We start from the raw sequence: 17,568 nt of genomic DNA, 5'->3' as shown, positions 1-17,568 counted from the left end.
AAGAAAGGACCATAGGGCCGTTAACTCTTGAAATGACTTTGGCCCAGGTCCTTTCTCTGGGCTCAGTTTACCTGTTGGTAAAAGGGAGATACTCATTCATCCCACCAGCGTTTATTGAGAGCTTCCTATGTACCAATTACTAATCCAGTCACTGTGGATATAGCAGGAGTGAACAGGAAAAATTTCCCCTAAATTCTCTCTGGGGAGAGACAGGTAACAGAATGGTAAATATTGTTGAGGGTCCCTGTGTATGTGCTGGGCACTATTTACTTCAGTTATTTATGGTTATATCAAAGAGAAAGTTACTATTCTGATATTTTTTAACACTTGTTCATTTTTTCAGAAGCTAAATTGTTTTCACTGTATTTAATTTTCCAGTTATTATCCAGCACATTTGTTGAGCCTTCCATGTCCCAGGCTCTAATGATCTAAGGATTGTAGCAAACACCCCAAGACTGCCCTTGGGGAGTTTACTCTTGTTTTGTGGGAGAAAGATGGATAAACATATATAGAGAGCAACATCATTATGTAGCAATAAGTGCTAAGAAGAAAAATAGGGATGGTAGTGGCCAGTGATGGATTTGAGATGGGTGGTTGGAGAGAGCCTCTCTGAGATCTAAACTGCAGTGATTAGAGCAAATTTAATTAGGAAAGTTTCCTAGGAATTCCTGCTGAAGTGCAACAGGACCAGCAGCATCTCTGGAGTACTGGGAGGCAGATTTGATCCCCTGCCTGGCACAGTGGATTAAGGATCTGGTGCTGCCACAGCTGTGGCCTTGGTTGCAGCTGTGGCTCAGATCTGATCCCTGGCTCAGAAACACCATATGCCACAGGGCGGCCAAAAAAGAAAAAAATAAAATAACAAATTTGGGGGAAAAAAGCACAGAAGTTTCCTAGACAGGAGGGCCCTTGAAGAAGGAACTGTTTTGTAAACTCGAGGAGCTACAGAAAAGGCCAGCAGGGCCAGAGTGAGTGATGAAGGGCACAAGTAGAGAAAAACCTACAGAGGCTTCCATCTGTTGATTAGGTCTCAGATAAAATGTCATCTTCCCAGCATCAATCTAATTAGGTCCACACCCCTAGCCACTTCACTGTTTAATTTTCTTTACAGCACTTAAACACTTACCTGAAATGATCTTGTCCGTTTCTTATCACTAAGTTGTCTTGCAAACAGGCACACACACACACACACACAGCACACCAACTGGAAAACAAGCTCTCTCTGATCAGAGCCTGTCTTGTTCACCTGTATTCCCAATACCCAGAACTGTGCCTGGCATAAAATAGACAAAATATTTAATAGGAAAAACAAAACAAAACAGAATGACTTGTGAAAGAACTAGTCTGTTCTAGCACTTCTTAAACATTTTTGAACCCCTTTACACTCTTAAAAATTTATTGAGGACTCCAAATGTCTTTGTTTATGTGGGGTGTGTTGGGAAGTATTTATGTATTAAAAATAAGGATAAAATATTTACCTATTAAAACTGAGAATTTAAAAAAACTCATGTAAAAATGAGCCTATTATGTGTTAACATTTAAATTAATGTTTTAATATTTTAATTAAAAAGTAACTATTTTATAAAGCCAAAAAATAGAGTGGAACCATTTTACATTTTTTCCAGTGGCCGTAGAGCTGCTTGAATTTTGGATTTCCTACTTCATCTTCTAACACTGTTGGGTTCTAAACCACCGCCTTGTTTTGGATTTGCTGTTCCTTAGGGCTGCTTGAATTTTGGAAATCTTAACTTCAGCCCTCTTTTAACTGCTGTTCTAAACCACTGCTGTTTTGGATTTACTGCTCTCCGGAGCCATGCCTTGTCCTCACGGACCCGGATGTAAATAATACCGCCTACCTCTGGAACATGGTCCTACGGATCCACTGAGGGGGTGTGAAATACGTGGGAGCAGGAGTTCCTGTCGTGGCTCAGCGGTTAACAAACCTGGCTAGCATCTGTGAGGACGCAGGTTTCGTCCCTGGCCTCGATCAGCGGGTTAAGGATCCAGCGTTGCCGTGAGCTGTGGTGTAAGTTGCAGACACAGCTTGGATCCCGCGTTGCTGTGGCTGTGGCGTAGGCAAGCAGCTACAGCTCCAATTCAACCCTTAGCCTGGGAACCTCCATATGCTGCAAGTGCACCCCTAGAAAACAAAACAGAGACAAAAAACAAAACAAAACCAAAAACGTGGGAGGAGCCAGATGTACCTGCGATGGCAAGTAAATTTCATTTCAGGCAGATTAGATAAGCATAAGGATCCAGGGCTGAGCAGTGCCTTTTGTATCCCACACTCTAGTAAACAAGAGAGTTCTACTCTACTTTGATTTATAAAAAGCCTTTGATAGAAACCCTTCTGAATTACACAGAAGAAATCTCTATGTTTGTAGTTTCTCTTCACGAGCCAGTAGTTCTTCCTCTCCATTTCCATCTTTCCTGCTGAAGTAGCTTCTGGGCAGAGGAACCTTTTAATTCTGATTTAATTTATACTCATTTATCAAGATGGATATGCATGTCCACTATCATTCCCTCTCTATAAGCCAGGTCAGACACATATCAAGTTTTTAAAATGTTAAATGTTAAAAATAACTCCCATGGAAAAAACTGTCAAACGTTTTCAGTCTTAAACAACAACAAAAAACCCACCATAGATCCTATTTGTGGGTAATTTGATTCACCCAATACAAATTTAGGAAGGAAGAGCGCTTTCTTCTAAATCTACACAAACAGGGTTTTGCGTGGTTGTAGTTTCAGGCAGTAAGCAAATAATTTATCCATTGATAGTCCCTTTTATGGTCTTCTTACTTCAGTATTTCAGATAAATTCCACATCCATTCAAGTCACTGAACTGAAAGAAAGGATTACAGTGGAACAATTAAGAATGCCAGCTCTGGAGGCAGACTGCCTGGGTTTGAATTTCTGCTTTCCCCTTATTAGCCTGGTGGCATTGTTGGCAGGTTACTAACCCTCTTGTGTGCCTCATTTTTTCCATCTGTAATCAAAATAATAATACTTGTCTCACAAACTCGTAAGCTCATCACTGAGTGCCCCAAAGTGATAGTTAACATTGAGAAAATACCTTATTACCACCATGTACTAACTTACCAACTTAGTTCCTATAACACAGCCAAAAAAGTTTCAATAATATGTAAGTAAATACCAAGGCCACACCAGAGAGCACAAAAAGTTGGATTTATTGTTTCTGACAATTGCACAGCAACTTCACTGTTCATATTCCCAGCATCACAAATCTGAAATACAATTTTGCTCCTCAATTACAAACATACACTCTGAAAACCGATTAGGGAGCTTTTAAAAAAAATCATTTCACAGACTATCTCAAAAAAATCTCTTCCAAGCAAAGATATTAGCTTTACCTTTATAAATCTCTGCATAAAATGAAAAAAACAAATTGAGGCACACAAATTTCGTTTTACGGTTTAAAATACCATCCTCTGTTTCCCTTAAAAGATGATCATTCAAAAGTATTCTGGAGCTCTACTGCCCATTTCAGACAGAAGGAGGGAATTTTAGACCCTCTGAACTAAGCACTGTCCTGACTGAACCGAAGCAGGAACTCGATGAGGGTCCTCGTGGGCCTCCCCGCCATGCCTTTGCGCAGGTACGGAACCTCGTCTTTGTTGGTCATCACACCCGCTATGTCCAAGTGCGCCCACTTAGGATGAGTCACAAATTCTTTCAGGAACGCTGCAGCGGTACATGCTCCTGCAGATCTGAAGAGAAAGGCAAAAATCAATAGTCAAGCCCGTGGACATGAGCCCTTTGCATTTTATTGGGACCCTCCATTTTTGCTCGGTGGCTGCTAGGACCAGAGAGCAAGGTCAAGCTAATGAGACCTATTAAGAAGTTAACCCCCAAATCACTTTCAGGACATCTAGCTTAGGCACGGCATTAAGCTCAAAGGGTACTTTCCTCTTCCCATGGGAATGACCATACTGCCCATTGCCTTCCCTTATCATTTGCTTAAAATGAATTTGAGGTTTGAAAAAGTGAAAAATTTTGAGAACTAGCTGGGAATTACCTTGGAAAAAAAAAAAAACAGTGCCAACAAGCACTACATCAAAAGGAAACTGGATAGCTAAACCTTTTGTGAAAGGGGATTAAGACTGGAAATGGTCCTTGTGGCACCCTGTGATGACTGTAAAAATGCATTTTTATGGCTTATTTTACATACCTGTATTTCCCAATGTTATTAACATCAGCAAGCTGGCAATCTACAATCTGTTTAGTGTAGTGTTCAAAGAGGGGCATCCTCCAGACCCGGTCTCCCGTTTCAATGCTGGCCTAGAGAACAAAGAGGTATGAGAGTTGCAAGAGCGGCCGAGGCAGGTTCTGACCTGTTACTCTAAAACATGTTACTCTAATAAAACACGTTCCAGGATTATTTCAGTTAATTAAAAGATCTGCTCAAGAATTACAATAGAAACCAGGAATGTTGTAAAATGGTCCCATTTGTAGAACATTTGCTAAAATCATCAAACTAATATTCTGGGTCTCAGTTTAAATCCGCAGCTGGCATCCTGTAGGGCAGACAGGCTTTGCTGGTTCGGTGAGGGTGACACAGTCTTTGTGATATTTGAGGCACGGGAAACACATTCCTGGTACTGCACCACTGGAGACCACATCCCAAGACTAAGGGACCTCATTGACTCCTGTAATTATTTACACTTTCTTTCATTCATTCATTCACTGAACTGAGCATCAGCAGGTGTTGGAGATACAAAGACAATATCAGAGCCATTAAAGGGCCCAGAGGCTAATAGGAGAAACAGATAAATAAAAAGTGTTTTAATACACAGGGTCAAAGATAAAAGATGAAAGTGAGAAGTCAAGAGGCAGCAGTATAAGTTGTTATTTTGAGCTCTGAGTAGTTATCAGAGGAGCTCACCAAGGGGTGACAGTGACTCCCTCTCGGAAAACAGGCTCTAGGCTGTGTAGACTGCTGACTGTTATTTCTTTTTTTTCTAGGGTGGCCCCTCAGCATATGGAGGTTCCCAGACTAAGGATTGAATCGGAACTGTGGCTGCCAGCCTACCCCACAGACACAGCAACTCTAGAACCAAGCCACATATCCGACCTACTCCACAGCTCACGGCAACACTGGATCCCTAACCCACTGAGAAAGGCCAGGTTTCGAACCTGCGTCCTCATGGATACTAGTCAGATTTGTTTCCACTAGCCACGATGGGAATTCCTGACTGCTATTTCAATCATGTTTATGCAAATATAACTTTAATTTTTTAACAAAGTTTAAATTTAAAAAATTACCAAACCCAGCAGCCACACTGTGGGTGACACTGGGTGCCTGGCACAGAGGAGAGACCCTTGCCCACCTGGAAGGGGACAATGGGGCTGAATTTCCCAGAAGTATGGGGGTGGTGGGTGGCTCTTCAAAAAATGGTGAGATGACAGAGGTGAAGGGGAACCAGTTCAGGGTGAGAGAGAAGTTAAGGACCTGAAACCAACGTCAAGAATGTGTGCAGGGACATTCTGTATTTGTTCCCACTGGCACAGAGTTAAGTTCCCATTAAGTACTTGTTTACAGAATGAAGTGCCAGATGGGGCTGTCTCTTGGCCAAGCGGATGCCGGGTGTCTGGGGCTCAGGAGAGACGGGAGTCGTCAGCAGAGAGGTGCAGCTGAAGCCACAGGAATAGACGGGCTTCCTGGTGAGGGCTGTGTGGGGTAAGATCACGTGGCCCAGGGCTTGGATGGCCCAGGAAGTCAGACAAAGGAAAAAACTGGCCAAGGAGGCTGAAACAGAAGTCAGCGAGGACAGGAACCAGGGAAAGTTATCGTGGAAGCCAAGAGCAGGGATCTCCAGGAGGGCAGAGGTTCATCCTGCCTCTGGACGAGCTAAGGGAGGGCTATCACTGGTGTCACTGGGGAAAGCTGATGGCAGCGAGTGTGGGGTCGTGGGGACAGGGGGCTGCTGTTAGGAAAAGGCTTGTTGTGAGAGGGCCTGGAGGAGGCACAGGGCACAGCAGCAGACACTGCCTCTCCCAGCGCCCTCAAAGGGACCTGGGTGAGTCCTATTTACACGCTCCCCTACTTGACTCCTGACATGTAATCATTAAAAGGCCATTCCTCCCTCTAACAAAGCTGTTCCCGTAACCTTTTCTACATTAGGGACTTGACAGTATGGCCATGGTATTTTTAAGTCATTTTCATTTCATTCTCAGGCTATAGGAGGAGAGGAGGAATGTGGCATCATATCCATAATTCTGGAACATTAATAGAAAACATCAATGAATTTATTGCATTTTTTCTTTTTTCTTTTTGGCCACACCTGCGGCATGCAGAAGTTCCTGGGTCAGGGATCAAACCCGTGCCACAGCAGTAACCCAAGCCACTGCAGTGACAATGCCAGATCCTTAACTTGCTACGCCACAGGTGAATTCTGAATTTATTGTGGTTTTTTTTCAAAGGCAAATCCACAACATAAAAATCACTTGAACACAGGGTTTAAGAACTAGATCATTCTCGGGCTAGAATAATCACATCATCTCCATAACTGAGGTCTCTGTGTGTGATTCCTACCTCGAAGAGCTTGTTCCACAGCCAGGAAGAATTGGTAAAGACCCCAGTGGCACCGGATCCCAAAGCTATATCCATGGCACCTGCAAGACACAGCCCTTCAGGTCAGCTCCGAGGAGATGGGCTTCTCTGCTGCTGTGCAGACCAAAACCTTAGCCTTCAACACTATTTTACTGTTGCCCTCATTTTCCAAAAAATAGATGATGTCAGGAAGTACTTCGTGTATATCTTTAATCTTTCTTGTTTCTGACGCTAGAATTCACCTTCAGTTATTAAGGACAGTGCAAAAAGAGCAAACATCAAATAGCACCCCTGATCTCATCCCAGGGGGAACCATTACATATTTTAGTATTTCCTTCCAGATTTCTTTTAAACTTAAAAAAAAAAAGACATAAGACTATACTGAACACATAAGACTATACTGAACATGTCCAAGTGTGTGTTCTTCCTCTCACGCTTTAAACATTTTTCTTCTTTTACGAACAAATCCTCAAAAGTATTGGGATTCTGGAAGTCCACCGGGGAGAGGTGTCAGTGTACCTTGTTTTATAACATCATGCTTTCCTACATTTTGTAGATATACTGTGTGTTTCATAAATGGAAGGACTGTGGCAACTCTGTCAAGTAAGCCTCTCAGAGGGATTTTTCCAACAGCATTTGTTCAGTTGGTGTCTGTGTCACATTTCGGTCATTCTTGTAATATCTGAAACGTTTCCACTCTGTTACGGTGATCTGTGATTAGCGATCTTTGATGTTACTGCTGTGACTCGCAGAAGGCTAAAATGATGGTTTGCATTTTTCAGCAATAAAGTATTTTTAAATTAAGGTATGTACACTGTATTTTTACACATAACGCCATCGCACATGTAACGGACTACAGTATGGTGTAAACATAACTTTGCTATGTACTGGGAAACCAGAACTTGTGTGACTTGCTTTACTGTGGGAATCGCCCTGGGATGGTGGTCTGGAACTGAACCTGCAGTATCTCTGAGGTGTGCCTGTATCAGTATTTACTTACTAGTGGATGTTTAGGCATCTCTAATTTTTCAATATTTTTAATTACACCTCAGTAACCATCAGCTATAAGACATTGATGCCTGTGGGTTAGTATTTTATCATAGTTACTTGTCTCATTTTCATTTTCTTCTCCAAGTGTCCCCACTGGCTGATTTTGCTTTTAAAATTAAATAACATATTTAAAAAATAAAAGTTAAAAGTCCAGATCTCCAGATTCTCGAGCTGGCATTCCTGAATGTCAACAAGCCAGGCGCAGCAGCTAAGTGCTGCTGCCTTCACTGGATGGGTGTCACTTTCTGGCAGTTTCGTTTGTTACCTGCTGGGCCTGGCTGTAAGTTTCCGGGCTGGGGTTCACAGCTGATTCCTACGTGCACACTTAGGGCCAAGCACACTGCCTGGCACATGCGTTCAAGATTTATTGAAAAGAAAAAAACCCACCGTCCTTCAGTACCAGGACAATCATGGAACGTTAGAGGAGATGCCACTTTAAACGGTGATAAATTCTATACTTTTCACAAGGCTGAGCTTGATTCCTATAACACAAGGCATGTCCAGGTGGCTCCTTAATCCTTAGCTGTGGCTTTGCCTGAACTGCTCATTTGCATCTTCCCCAAGGAATGCGAGCTCAAGAGACCCTTCCTCCACCATGACTGCTACCACCGGACTGTGGTAAGAGTTAAAAAAAAACTTTACTGTGAAAAACTTCAAATATACACAAAGCAAAGAGAATAATACAACGGACATACAAGTACCAGTAGCCAGCATCAACAATTATCAAGTCATGAACAAACGTGTTTCACCTCTACTCCCAGACAAGAGAGTTTATTTTGAAGCCAAAAGCAGAAGCTCATCCTTAAAAGACACACACTTAAGAGTCAACAACCACACACGTTCACCAGCCCAGCTGGCTGCCAGCGTCTCCTCTGGCGCTTTTCCCGTGCATTTGGCATGCTTCCAGCTAGGGACCCTTTCACAGGGCAAATGTGACCTTGCTGTCACTCTTAATGCCTCTCTGTAGCTTCCTGCTGCTCCAGACTAAACCCCGCAATAGGTCAAGATCAGCACCCACCAGCATGGGACCCTGAGTGTCCCTTCCCGCCACATTCTGCTCCTCTCCGTCCAGTTCACTGCTGCCCCCTCCATGCCCACCCCAAGGGTGCCCTCCGTGGGAGACTCTCCCCACCTTCCTCCATTTGATGCCTTAGACAACATGCCTGACCTCCCAGACCCGTCAAATCCCCAGATTAACAGGCTCTCAAGGACTCCTTTTAACCAGCTGGTGGGAGGAGCCGCTGCCTGCCAACCCTCTGTCCTGACCCGTCTCTGTACCCCCAGCCATTCACAGAAATTCCACACGTGCCGACCGGGTCAACCACCACTCATGGCACCACCATAGCCCAGAAACCCCGGCGGGGACTGGCTACTCAGGGCCTATGCTCCATCTGTACGACTGGCACACACGCCACTTTCACGTACACATCCTCTAAAGTTTTACTTTGCTTTTTCCACACTTATTCACTTGTCCTCAACACATTCCCATCAACCCTGAATCCTGCATCGGTGTTTGAACTTCTGATGGAGAAAATAAGCACTGACAGCAAGAGGAACGTGTTATCCTCTTAAAGGACTAGAAGACAAGAGACATAAATATTTAATGACCCCACTGGGATCACGGCTCTAGGGATGATTTCATTACATACCTCGGAAAATAATCTTTGTTCGACATGATCCCAGAACTAGGACCACTTGCTAAGTTCAGAACTACTATTATGGGGGCATCTGTCCCATTTTCTTTCACATGGCACTTCTGGAGCCGTCTATTGAGGTGCTAGTGGGTCGGTATCACCAGAACTTCTCAGAGAACTGAGAAGCCATCAGTGCTTCAAGCTGACGTCACCACCCTCATTCCACCCTGAATCACAAGCAGTAAGAAGGTGAGAGGTACCAGGACTGAATGGCACCCCTGCTCCTACAGGTACAGGCCTGCCTGTTCAAGTCCAGGGTCTGCCAGGCCAGGCACACCCATGAGATGACTCCCATGAACCTTTGCTGGCACCCTCCTGCCAACGAGGTGCTGTTATCCCCTTTTACAGATGAGACAACTGAGACACTGTCACAGTCACGGGCTCTGAAGGGGCAGGACAAATTTTAAAATCAAGTCTTCTCCCTCTGAAGACTGTGTTCTTCCTTCTGCCATCTTCCTTCTGCCATGAACTTGGGGTTGGAAACTGTTTCTCACGCTCCCGTTTGAGTCCCAGCTCCCAGAACTCAGGAGCAGCTCAGTTAAGTATACTTCTGGGGACCTAAAGTGAACCATCAGCAGCCTTCAGTGAGGGCAATGGCCAGGCTGACTTGAGGGTTCACCTGCCACGCTGCCCTTAGTTACCTGGGGGCCAACCTTCCCACCTTCTCCAAACGTCAGGCTGAGAAAAAGGGAGGGGTTACTGAAAGGATGTGCTACCACCCACCGTCGACACCAGCCCAAGACCTCCGCTGTTCAGCATCAAGTGTTTGCGGAACTGAACAGGGAGATGAAAGACCATAAAAATAGCCACACCAGCTTGAAAAAAGGGCTCTTAGCAGATAAATCAATGGGCTATTGTTAGGACCACATAAAAAGACAAGAACCAGTTTCTGTTAAAGACTCACCAGGAGAAGAATTAAAACCAAAGGGTAAAAAATGACCTGAATTTTAACCTTCAAAGAGAACGATACAACACTGTAAATAAACTATACTCCAATAAAATTAAAAGAGAGAGAATAAACTCCTAAACTCCTAAAGAGAAATGTTAGATGAAAGATTACGAACCTTGGGTTTTTTGCAGTAAGGCAATGCCTACTGTTGTCTTTTCAGGCATTTATTATTACTATACACAGCTGGCTGAGCTGCTGGCCACATGCAGGCGCTGTATTAAAGAGGCTTTCCAGGAGTTCCCGTCGTGGCGCAGTGGTTAACGAATCCGACTAGGAACCACGAGGTTTTGGGTCCTGCCCTTGCTCAGTGGGTTAAGGATCCGGCGTTGCCGTGAGCTGTGGTGTAGGTTGCAGACGCGGCTCGGATCCCGCGTTGCAGTGGCTCTGGCGTAGGCCGGTGGCTACGGCTCTGATTAGACCCCTAGCCTGGGAACCTCCATATGCTGAGGGTGAGGCCCTAGAAAAGGCAAAAAGACTAAAATAAAATAAAATAAAATAAAATAAAGAGGCTTTCCAGCACCCCCTCCAATCTTCCCAATTCTGTGAGGCAAACAGACTTGTCCCCACGTACTGACCCTCAAAGGGGTCAGGGAAGCTGCCCAAGGCTGGTGGACTAGGAAGTAGCACGGCTGGGACCACCCGGGTCTGGCCTTAAAGCCAACCCATCACACCGCCCTCTCCGCTAAATGACAGTCTCGCCGCCCCCACCCCTAGTGTTTTTATTCCTGCCTAACATCAAGTACAGAAGCTCGGAAAACACTCAGGGGCATCGGATACATCACGATTAGTAAAAACAACTACTGATCTTGGGATTCATCACTAATCTTTTCAGACCGGCACCAAAGGCAACCGTAACAGAAAACATCTCTTAGGATCACTTGAGATGTCCCTCTGGATGGGCCGACCTGACCCACTTGTTACTATCTTTTTTTTTAAATATACAGCCTCGGATGTTTTAAAGCAACAAAGCTACTATGTGAAGCAGTGTACAACAGTGGAACAATTCCTTTGGTGAGAGATCTCTGAATGCAGACAGAGCGAGCACATTTCAGCGAAATAATGCCCCGAGTACAATGGGTGCACTCACTGCCAACAAATGAGACTTCTTTCAAACAAAAGCAGGGAAAGCTTGAGTCTGACCTGTCAGGGTGGCGGCATTGATGATGACCTTTGGGTTAAAAGTGTGCGCGTAGCAGAGCGCGTCGGCCAGGATGAGTCTGCCCTCGGCGTCGGTGTTGTCCACCTGCCACGGGGAGGGCAAGAGAAAGCACGAGGGTGAGAGGATACGAAATGAATACAAAATCCGGACAGTCCCAGCAACACTCAATGTAAGAGGAGGACCAAGCGGCTGTGCCGTCTGCCATCGAGTATGAGAAACATACCCCATGAGAAAAGGAACACGTTCAGTGTGGAGAGCGGGTGTAATAATCCCTATACCAGAGCTGCTGACCAAATGCTGAGGACTTAGGAGGCGGAAAGAAGTAGCAGTGTCTGCTTCATTTCTCCAGTAAGTTTATAACAGGAAGGGGGAAGAATTTCAAGACCTCTGAAAACAGACAGGCTAAAGAGGAGTTCCCGTCATGGCACAGTGGAAACGAGTCTGACTAGGAACCATGAGGTTGCAGGTTCGATCCCTGGCTTCGCTCCTGGGTTGAGGATCCGGCACCTCTGTGAGCCGTGGTGTAGGTCACAGTCGAAGCTCAGATCTGGCGTTGCTGTGGCTGCAGTGTAGGCCGGTGGCTGCAGCTCTGATTCAACCCCTAGCCTGGGAACCTACATGTGCTGCAGGTGTGTCCCCCCCCAAAAAAAAAAACAAATAGGCTAAAGAGTGTAAGAAAGATACACTGAAGTGGTGGCCTGGATCTTTAGACAGGAAACTCTTCATATATATTATACTCCTTCCTTTTTTTTTTTTTTTCGGTGTCTGTGGTATGCAGAAGTTCCCAGGCCAGGGACTGAACCTGAGCCACAGAAGTGACGACTCTGAATCCTTAACTGCCAGGCCACCAGGGAACTCCTATACTCCTTTCCTTTAAATAAGGGCCCAGTCGTATGGGCAGTGTGTGCACACAGGCTCAGGCCCAGGGGAGGACTTGCTGCCACATCCCCGGACACGGCACCCACGATGCAGGACCTGTTTTCCACCTGAACACTTTATTAAACGGAAAAAGTTATCATGGCACAGGCATACTCAGAAAACAGCCTGCACTCTTACTGCTTTGCCCTGCTCTGCAGGGCTGGCTGCAAATTCATGGTAACTTGTGTGTGCAGCACACGGGAAACAGGAGGAACCATAATTAAAGTTCCCATAAATCCTTCTGACTGCACAAAAAGCTACCTGTGATAAAGGCACCCTTCCCTACATGGAGCCTGAGCGCTGCACCCATGCAGGGTGTGTTTACCCAGCTACGTGGGATCCCCCAGGACCAGCCGGCCAGGGAGGCTGTGTTCCACCTACGAACCTGGATGGTCTTCCCGTTCTTGGCTCTAACGACATCCCCAGGCTTGTTGGCCTTCCCGCTGGGCATGTTTTCACAAAGAGGGGCCAAACCTATTAAAAGAGAACATAGGAAGGAACGTGGAGTGTGCTGGGCCCAAATACAACCCCCATGGGACTGAGCATCACCAGGGACCCAACTGGCAATCTCACGTATCAGCAACAGGAAGTACATGTCGCCTGTGTAGCTTTCTTTCCAAAGAGGTCTTACATGATTCTGTCACGAAAAAATAATCGAATAAATCTAAACTATGGACTATCACAGGACAAGCCTGGACCTTTTAAAACTGCCAATATCATGGAAAAAAAGGGGGATACGTTCTAGATTAAAGATAACTAAAGAGACACGGTGACCACATGCCATGGGTGACCCCTGAGTGGCTCTAAGATTTCAAAAACAAATAGAAATAAATATATGCGTGTGTGTATAGACACACACATAAAATGAACATTTTGTGGACAACTGGCAGTTGGAATTTGGTGACGATGTCAGGCCCTGGCAATGCTGATGGTATTGGCACTGCACAGAATGTCCTCGTTCCTAGGAGACGCATGCAGAAGTAGGCAGGTGATGTGCCATGATCTTTGCAACTTCCTTTCAAATAGTTTAGCAAAAACGGAGGAGGAGGAGGAAGGGGTGAGTCAGACAGACGTGGACCGCAGCCCTGCCTCCCTGTGCCACGGAAGTGACACTGGGCAAGTCATTTAACCTCAGTCCCCACCCCCGAAACAGGGCACACCCCAGCATTGTGTCTGACATCCTGCAGGACAAAAAGCGTGCTGTGTACTCAACGCTTTCTCCATCCCGGGCATTTTCTGCGTGTCGAGGCATTTAATCAGCCACAACCCCATGAGGGAACCGCTATCCGGACAAATGAACATCCTCCACTGGAGTAAATCGCAGCCTTGACACTCTGGGTCCCTGACAGCTAACCACTTTCTGCAGAAGTAAAACAAATCAATGAGAGTCACAACCCACAATGCAGAACACAGTTAGCTCTGCCAGTTCAGACAGGCGGATTACTGATCTCCGCCAAACAAAAACATTTTCTGCTGGATGAAACCCTCTTTAGAAACCATTTCTTGGGAGTTCCCGTCACAGCGCAGTGGTTAACAAATCCAACTAGGAACCATGAGGTTGCGGGTTCGATCCCTGGCCTTGCTCAGTGGGTTAATGATCCGGCGTTGCCAGGAGCTGTGGTGTAGGTCACAGACGAGGCTCGGATCCTGCATTGCTGTGGCTCTGGTGTAGGCTGGAGGCTACAGCTCTGATTAGACCCCTAGCCTGGGAACCTCCATATGCCAAGGGAGCAGCCCAAGAAATGGCAAAAAGTCCAAAAAAACACAAAAAACAAAACCATTTCTTGCTCTTTCGGACGAGAACCATGTTTGCTGTCTCCATTCTACCATGTGGTGGGATTCCAGAAGTCCTGCAAGACATGCTCGCTCAGCCCCTCACCGACGAGGTTGATGGGCAGGTCGAGCTTGGCAGCAGACACGATGGTGGAACAGATAGTGGCAGCTCCGCCCATGTCCGCCCTCATGAGGTCCATGTTCGCAGACGCCTTGATAGAGATGCCGCCACTGCGGGGAAAGGAGAACGAGCAACGTGAACAGCAGAGAAGAGGCCAGGGCCACGTTCTTAAAATCGAACGTGGCAGCCAAGGCGACCTACACACGAGAGCACCGTCGTATTTCTAAATTGCGGATCTGAACGACTTCCACATATTTAAAGGTGATGTTGTGGTTTTTACAAAAGATACAATATAATTCCAGAAATATAGGCGGAGTATCTTAGCTCATTTTACTTCTGCCTGGATGAAACGTAACAGCCACTGGGAACACGACTAAATCACACAATCAGTGCTGGGCAAGTTCCATCTGTATCAGCTCATGAACTCCTGACACCCCTGTAGATTTGTCTTTTCAGCAAATTTTATAAATCGACCAACTTACTGAACCTGAAGCTCAAACTGTCAGAGAAAAGCCGACGAGCCCACCGAGGATGAGGAGGATCCCTTTTGACCCCTGGGAGGACAGTGAAGAACATCGCCCTCTGACACCCCTGGGCGTGCCAGTTTCTGCTGATGGCAAAATCCAACCCACACCAGCCACAGGCACAAGGAAGATGCTGGCCCAAACCTCCGAGACAGCCCTCGAACACCAGGGCTGAGAAGGGTTTCCATTAGTGAGAAACCCAAGCCATCTTCCCAAACAAACTTCTTTAACTAGTGACTTTCCTGCTTCCAGTCTGTAGGAATCTGGAGTGACGTGCTTCGCAGGCTGAGCAGGGAGCTGGAGGCTTGGACCTGGGTTCTGCAGCTGGCCTGCCAGCTGAGCGTCAACTCCTACTCTCACATCTGTTCACCTTAGAAGTCAGGTCCTAATTCTCACCCACCTCAGAAGCACCTGATAGTCAGAGGGTTGTCACTTACACCTAGAATTCAAGATTATCAGAGTTCTCGTCGTGGCTCAGCAGTAATGAACCCAACTAGTATCCATGAGGATGTGGGTTCAATCCCTGGCCTTGCTCAGTGGGTTAAGGATCCAGCGCTGCTGTAGCTGTGGTGTAGGTCTCAGACGCGGCTCAGATCCCACGTTACTGTGGCTGTGGCGTAGGCCAGAAGCTGCAGCTCTGATTGGACTCCTAGCCTGAGAACTTCCATATGCTGCAGGTGGCCCTAAAAAGCAAAATAAAATAAAATAAAATAAAGTAAAATAAAAATAAAATAAAATAAAATAAAATAATCCACTTGCTCAGAATAAGAAAGGAAGTGCACACCTGGTCCAAGGAGTAGGAGGCCCGGGGTTAACTCCATGGGGCAAGGAGAGCAGGCTGGTGCCTGAGGCTGTCCTTCCATTTACTTCTAGGCCACTTCTGTTCAGGGGGTTCCTCTATGTGTAGGGTTATCGTTCTGAATAACCACCAGTCAAAGGTCAGCAGTCATCTCTGCTTTCCTTTTGGATTCTCCTGCCAATCCATCCTAGTTAGGCGACCACCACCTGTCATCCTATATATTCAGTCTCCCTATAGCAGTCTTGCCCCTTTGTTTCATTACCCACACAACTATCATCAAATTTTTACTCCCCTCCAAAGAATCTATCTCAATGCAGAACCTCACTAGGCTTTTTTTAATGGGTGTTAAAAATGGCAAGCATACTCTAAAATTGAAACGCGAACACAAAGGAGGTGGCCAAAGTAATTTTGAAAAAGAAAAGCATGTTACTAGACTTTGAGACAAATCAAGATGCTGGTCACAAGTTTGTCCTGGTGGAGGGACAGAGTGTCCAGAGATAGACCCATAATTACACGGTCAACTGATTTAACATGGTGCCAGGTACTTCAATGGGGAAAGGATAGTCTTTTCAACAAAGTGTTGAAATAAATGGATATCCAACAGGAAAACAAAACAAAACCCTCAATGCTTTTCACAGCATATACAAAAACTCAAAATGGATCCCAACCTTAAAAGCTAAAACTCTAAAAGTTATAGAAGAAGACACAGACTTGGCATAGACACTAATTTCTTAAACAGGGCAAAAAAGACATGAACCATAAAATTAAACTTTGATAAATTACACTTCATCAAAATTAAGAAGTGCTCTTCAAAAGACATCACTTGAAAAACATGAAAAGGCAACCCTCAGAGGGGAGGAAAAATATTTTCAACACATCTCTTTGACAAAGGACTGGTATCTAGAATATATTTTTTAAAAAAGAAAAACTTAGGTAACTCAAACAGACAAACACTCCTATGATAAAGGGCAAAAGATCTGGACACTTCACTAAAGAAGACATATCAATGGCTACTAAGCACATTAAAAACATGCTACATTATCATTAGAGAAATGCAAAGTAAACCTCAAAGCCATGCCACCACACCCCCTGGAGTGGCTGGAACTAGAAAGGCTGACACTGTCAGTGCTGGGGAGGGTGGAGACCAGCCAGAAACTTGTACATTGGTGGAGGGAATGCAAAATGCACAACCACCTTGGAAAAGTCTGGTAGTTTCTATCAAGTTAAACATGCGGTTATTTGCAACTTTCCTGGGTATTTAACCCAGAGGAAAATAAACACACGTCTACTCAAAAACTTACAGATGATCTCGGCTTCACTGCTAATAACTCAAAACTGGAACGATCCAAATTGTCATCAAGAGATGAATGGATAGACAAATTTTGGTATTTCCAGAAAATGACACAGGACTCAGGGATAGAAAGGAACAGATTATTGCTATGACCAACAACAGGGTTAAACCTCAAAGATAATATGCCGAGAGAAAGAGGCCAGGCACAAAAGATTCCAGGGAAATGAATTTCTGGAAGAGGCAAAACATTTACAATAACAGCAAAATGACTGGTTGTCTGCGGTGGGGGTGGGGGAGGGAATGACTACAAAATGCCCACAAAATGCCTGCAAAAGAGGAATGACTATGCCCCAAGGGAGCTTTGGGGCATGAGGGAAATGTACTATTTTCATGATAGTGGTGGTCGGTGCGAGGGTGCCCACACTTATTAAGCTCATTGAACTGAACACGAAAAGGGTGAACGCCACAGAAACCTCACATTATTCGTCTCCTTGGCTGGACACCCTTCAGTTATTTCCGACTGTTCTTAGGGCAAAGTCCAAAATCTAACAACCCAGTGTCTGCCTATCTCTCCAGCTGTCCCCTGTCCCCCAGTCACACCACTTGAGTTCGTTCCAGGGACGTCTCCTCCTTCCGACCTGGCAGCCTCCCCCTGCTCTGCCCTCTGCAGAACTAACTCCCATCTCCTTCATATCTTAAGCTAAAATGCTCGCTCCTAG

At 45.4% G+C, this 17,568-nt stretch overlaps 1 protein-coding gene across 2 annotated transcripts in view; it reads right to left on the bottom strand.

Annotated features, from left to right (window-relative positions):
• The window catches only part of LAP3 (leucine aminopeptidase 3), a 28,768-nt gene continuing 14,369 nt past the window's right edge, over positions 3,170-17,568 (bottom strand). For both annotated transcript variants that reach the window (XM_003356870.5, XM_021101057.1), the window contains exons 8-13: positions 14,221-14,345; positions 12,727-12,815; positions 11,405-11,507; positions 6,554-6,633; positions 4,190-4,299; positions 3,170-3,728 (exon numbers count right to left, since the gene is read on the bottom strand). In XM_003356870.5, the coding sequence (XP_003356918.4) occupies positions 3,539-3,728; positions 4,190-4,299; positions 6,554-6,633; positions 11,405-11,507; positions 12,727-12,815; positions 14,221-14,345 (697 nt within the window). In that variant the 3' untranslated portion in view covers positions 3,170-3,538. The remainder of the gene's footprint in view (positions 3,729-4,189; positions 4,300-6,553; positions 6,634-11,404; positions 11,508-12,726; positions 12,816-14,220; positions 14,346-17,568) is intronic.

Source organism: Sus scrofa, chromosome 8, assembly GCF_000003025.6.
Source record: "Sus scrofa isolate TJ Tabasco breed Duroc chromosome 8, Sscrofa11.1, whole genome shotgun sequence".
Taxonomy (NCBI): Eukaryota; Metazoa; Chordata; class Mammalia; order Artiodactyla; family Suidae; genus Sus; species Sus scrofa.
The sequence above is the reverse complement of the archived record's forward strand: the minus strand, read 5'-3'. Positions and strand labels throughout refer to the sequence as shown.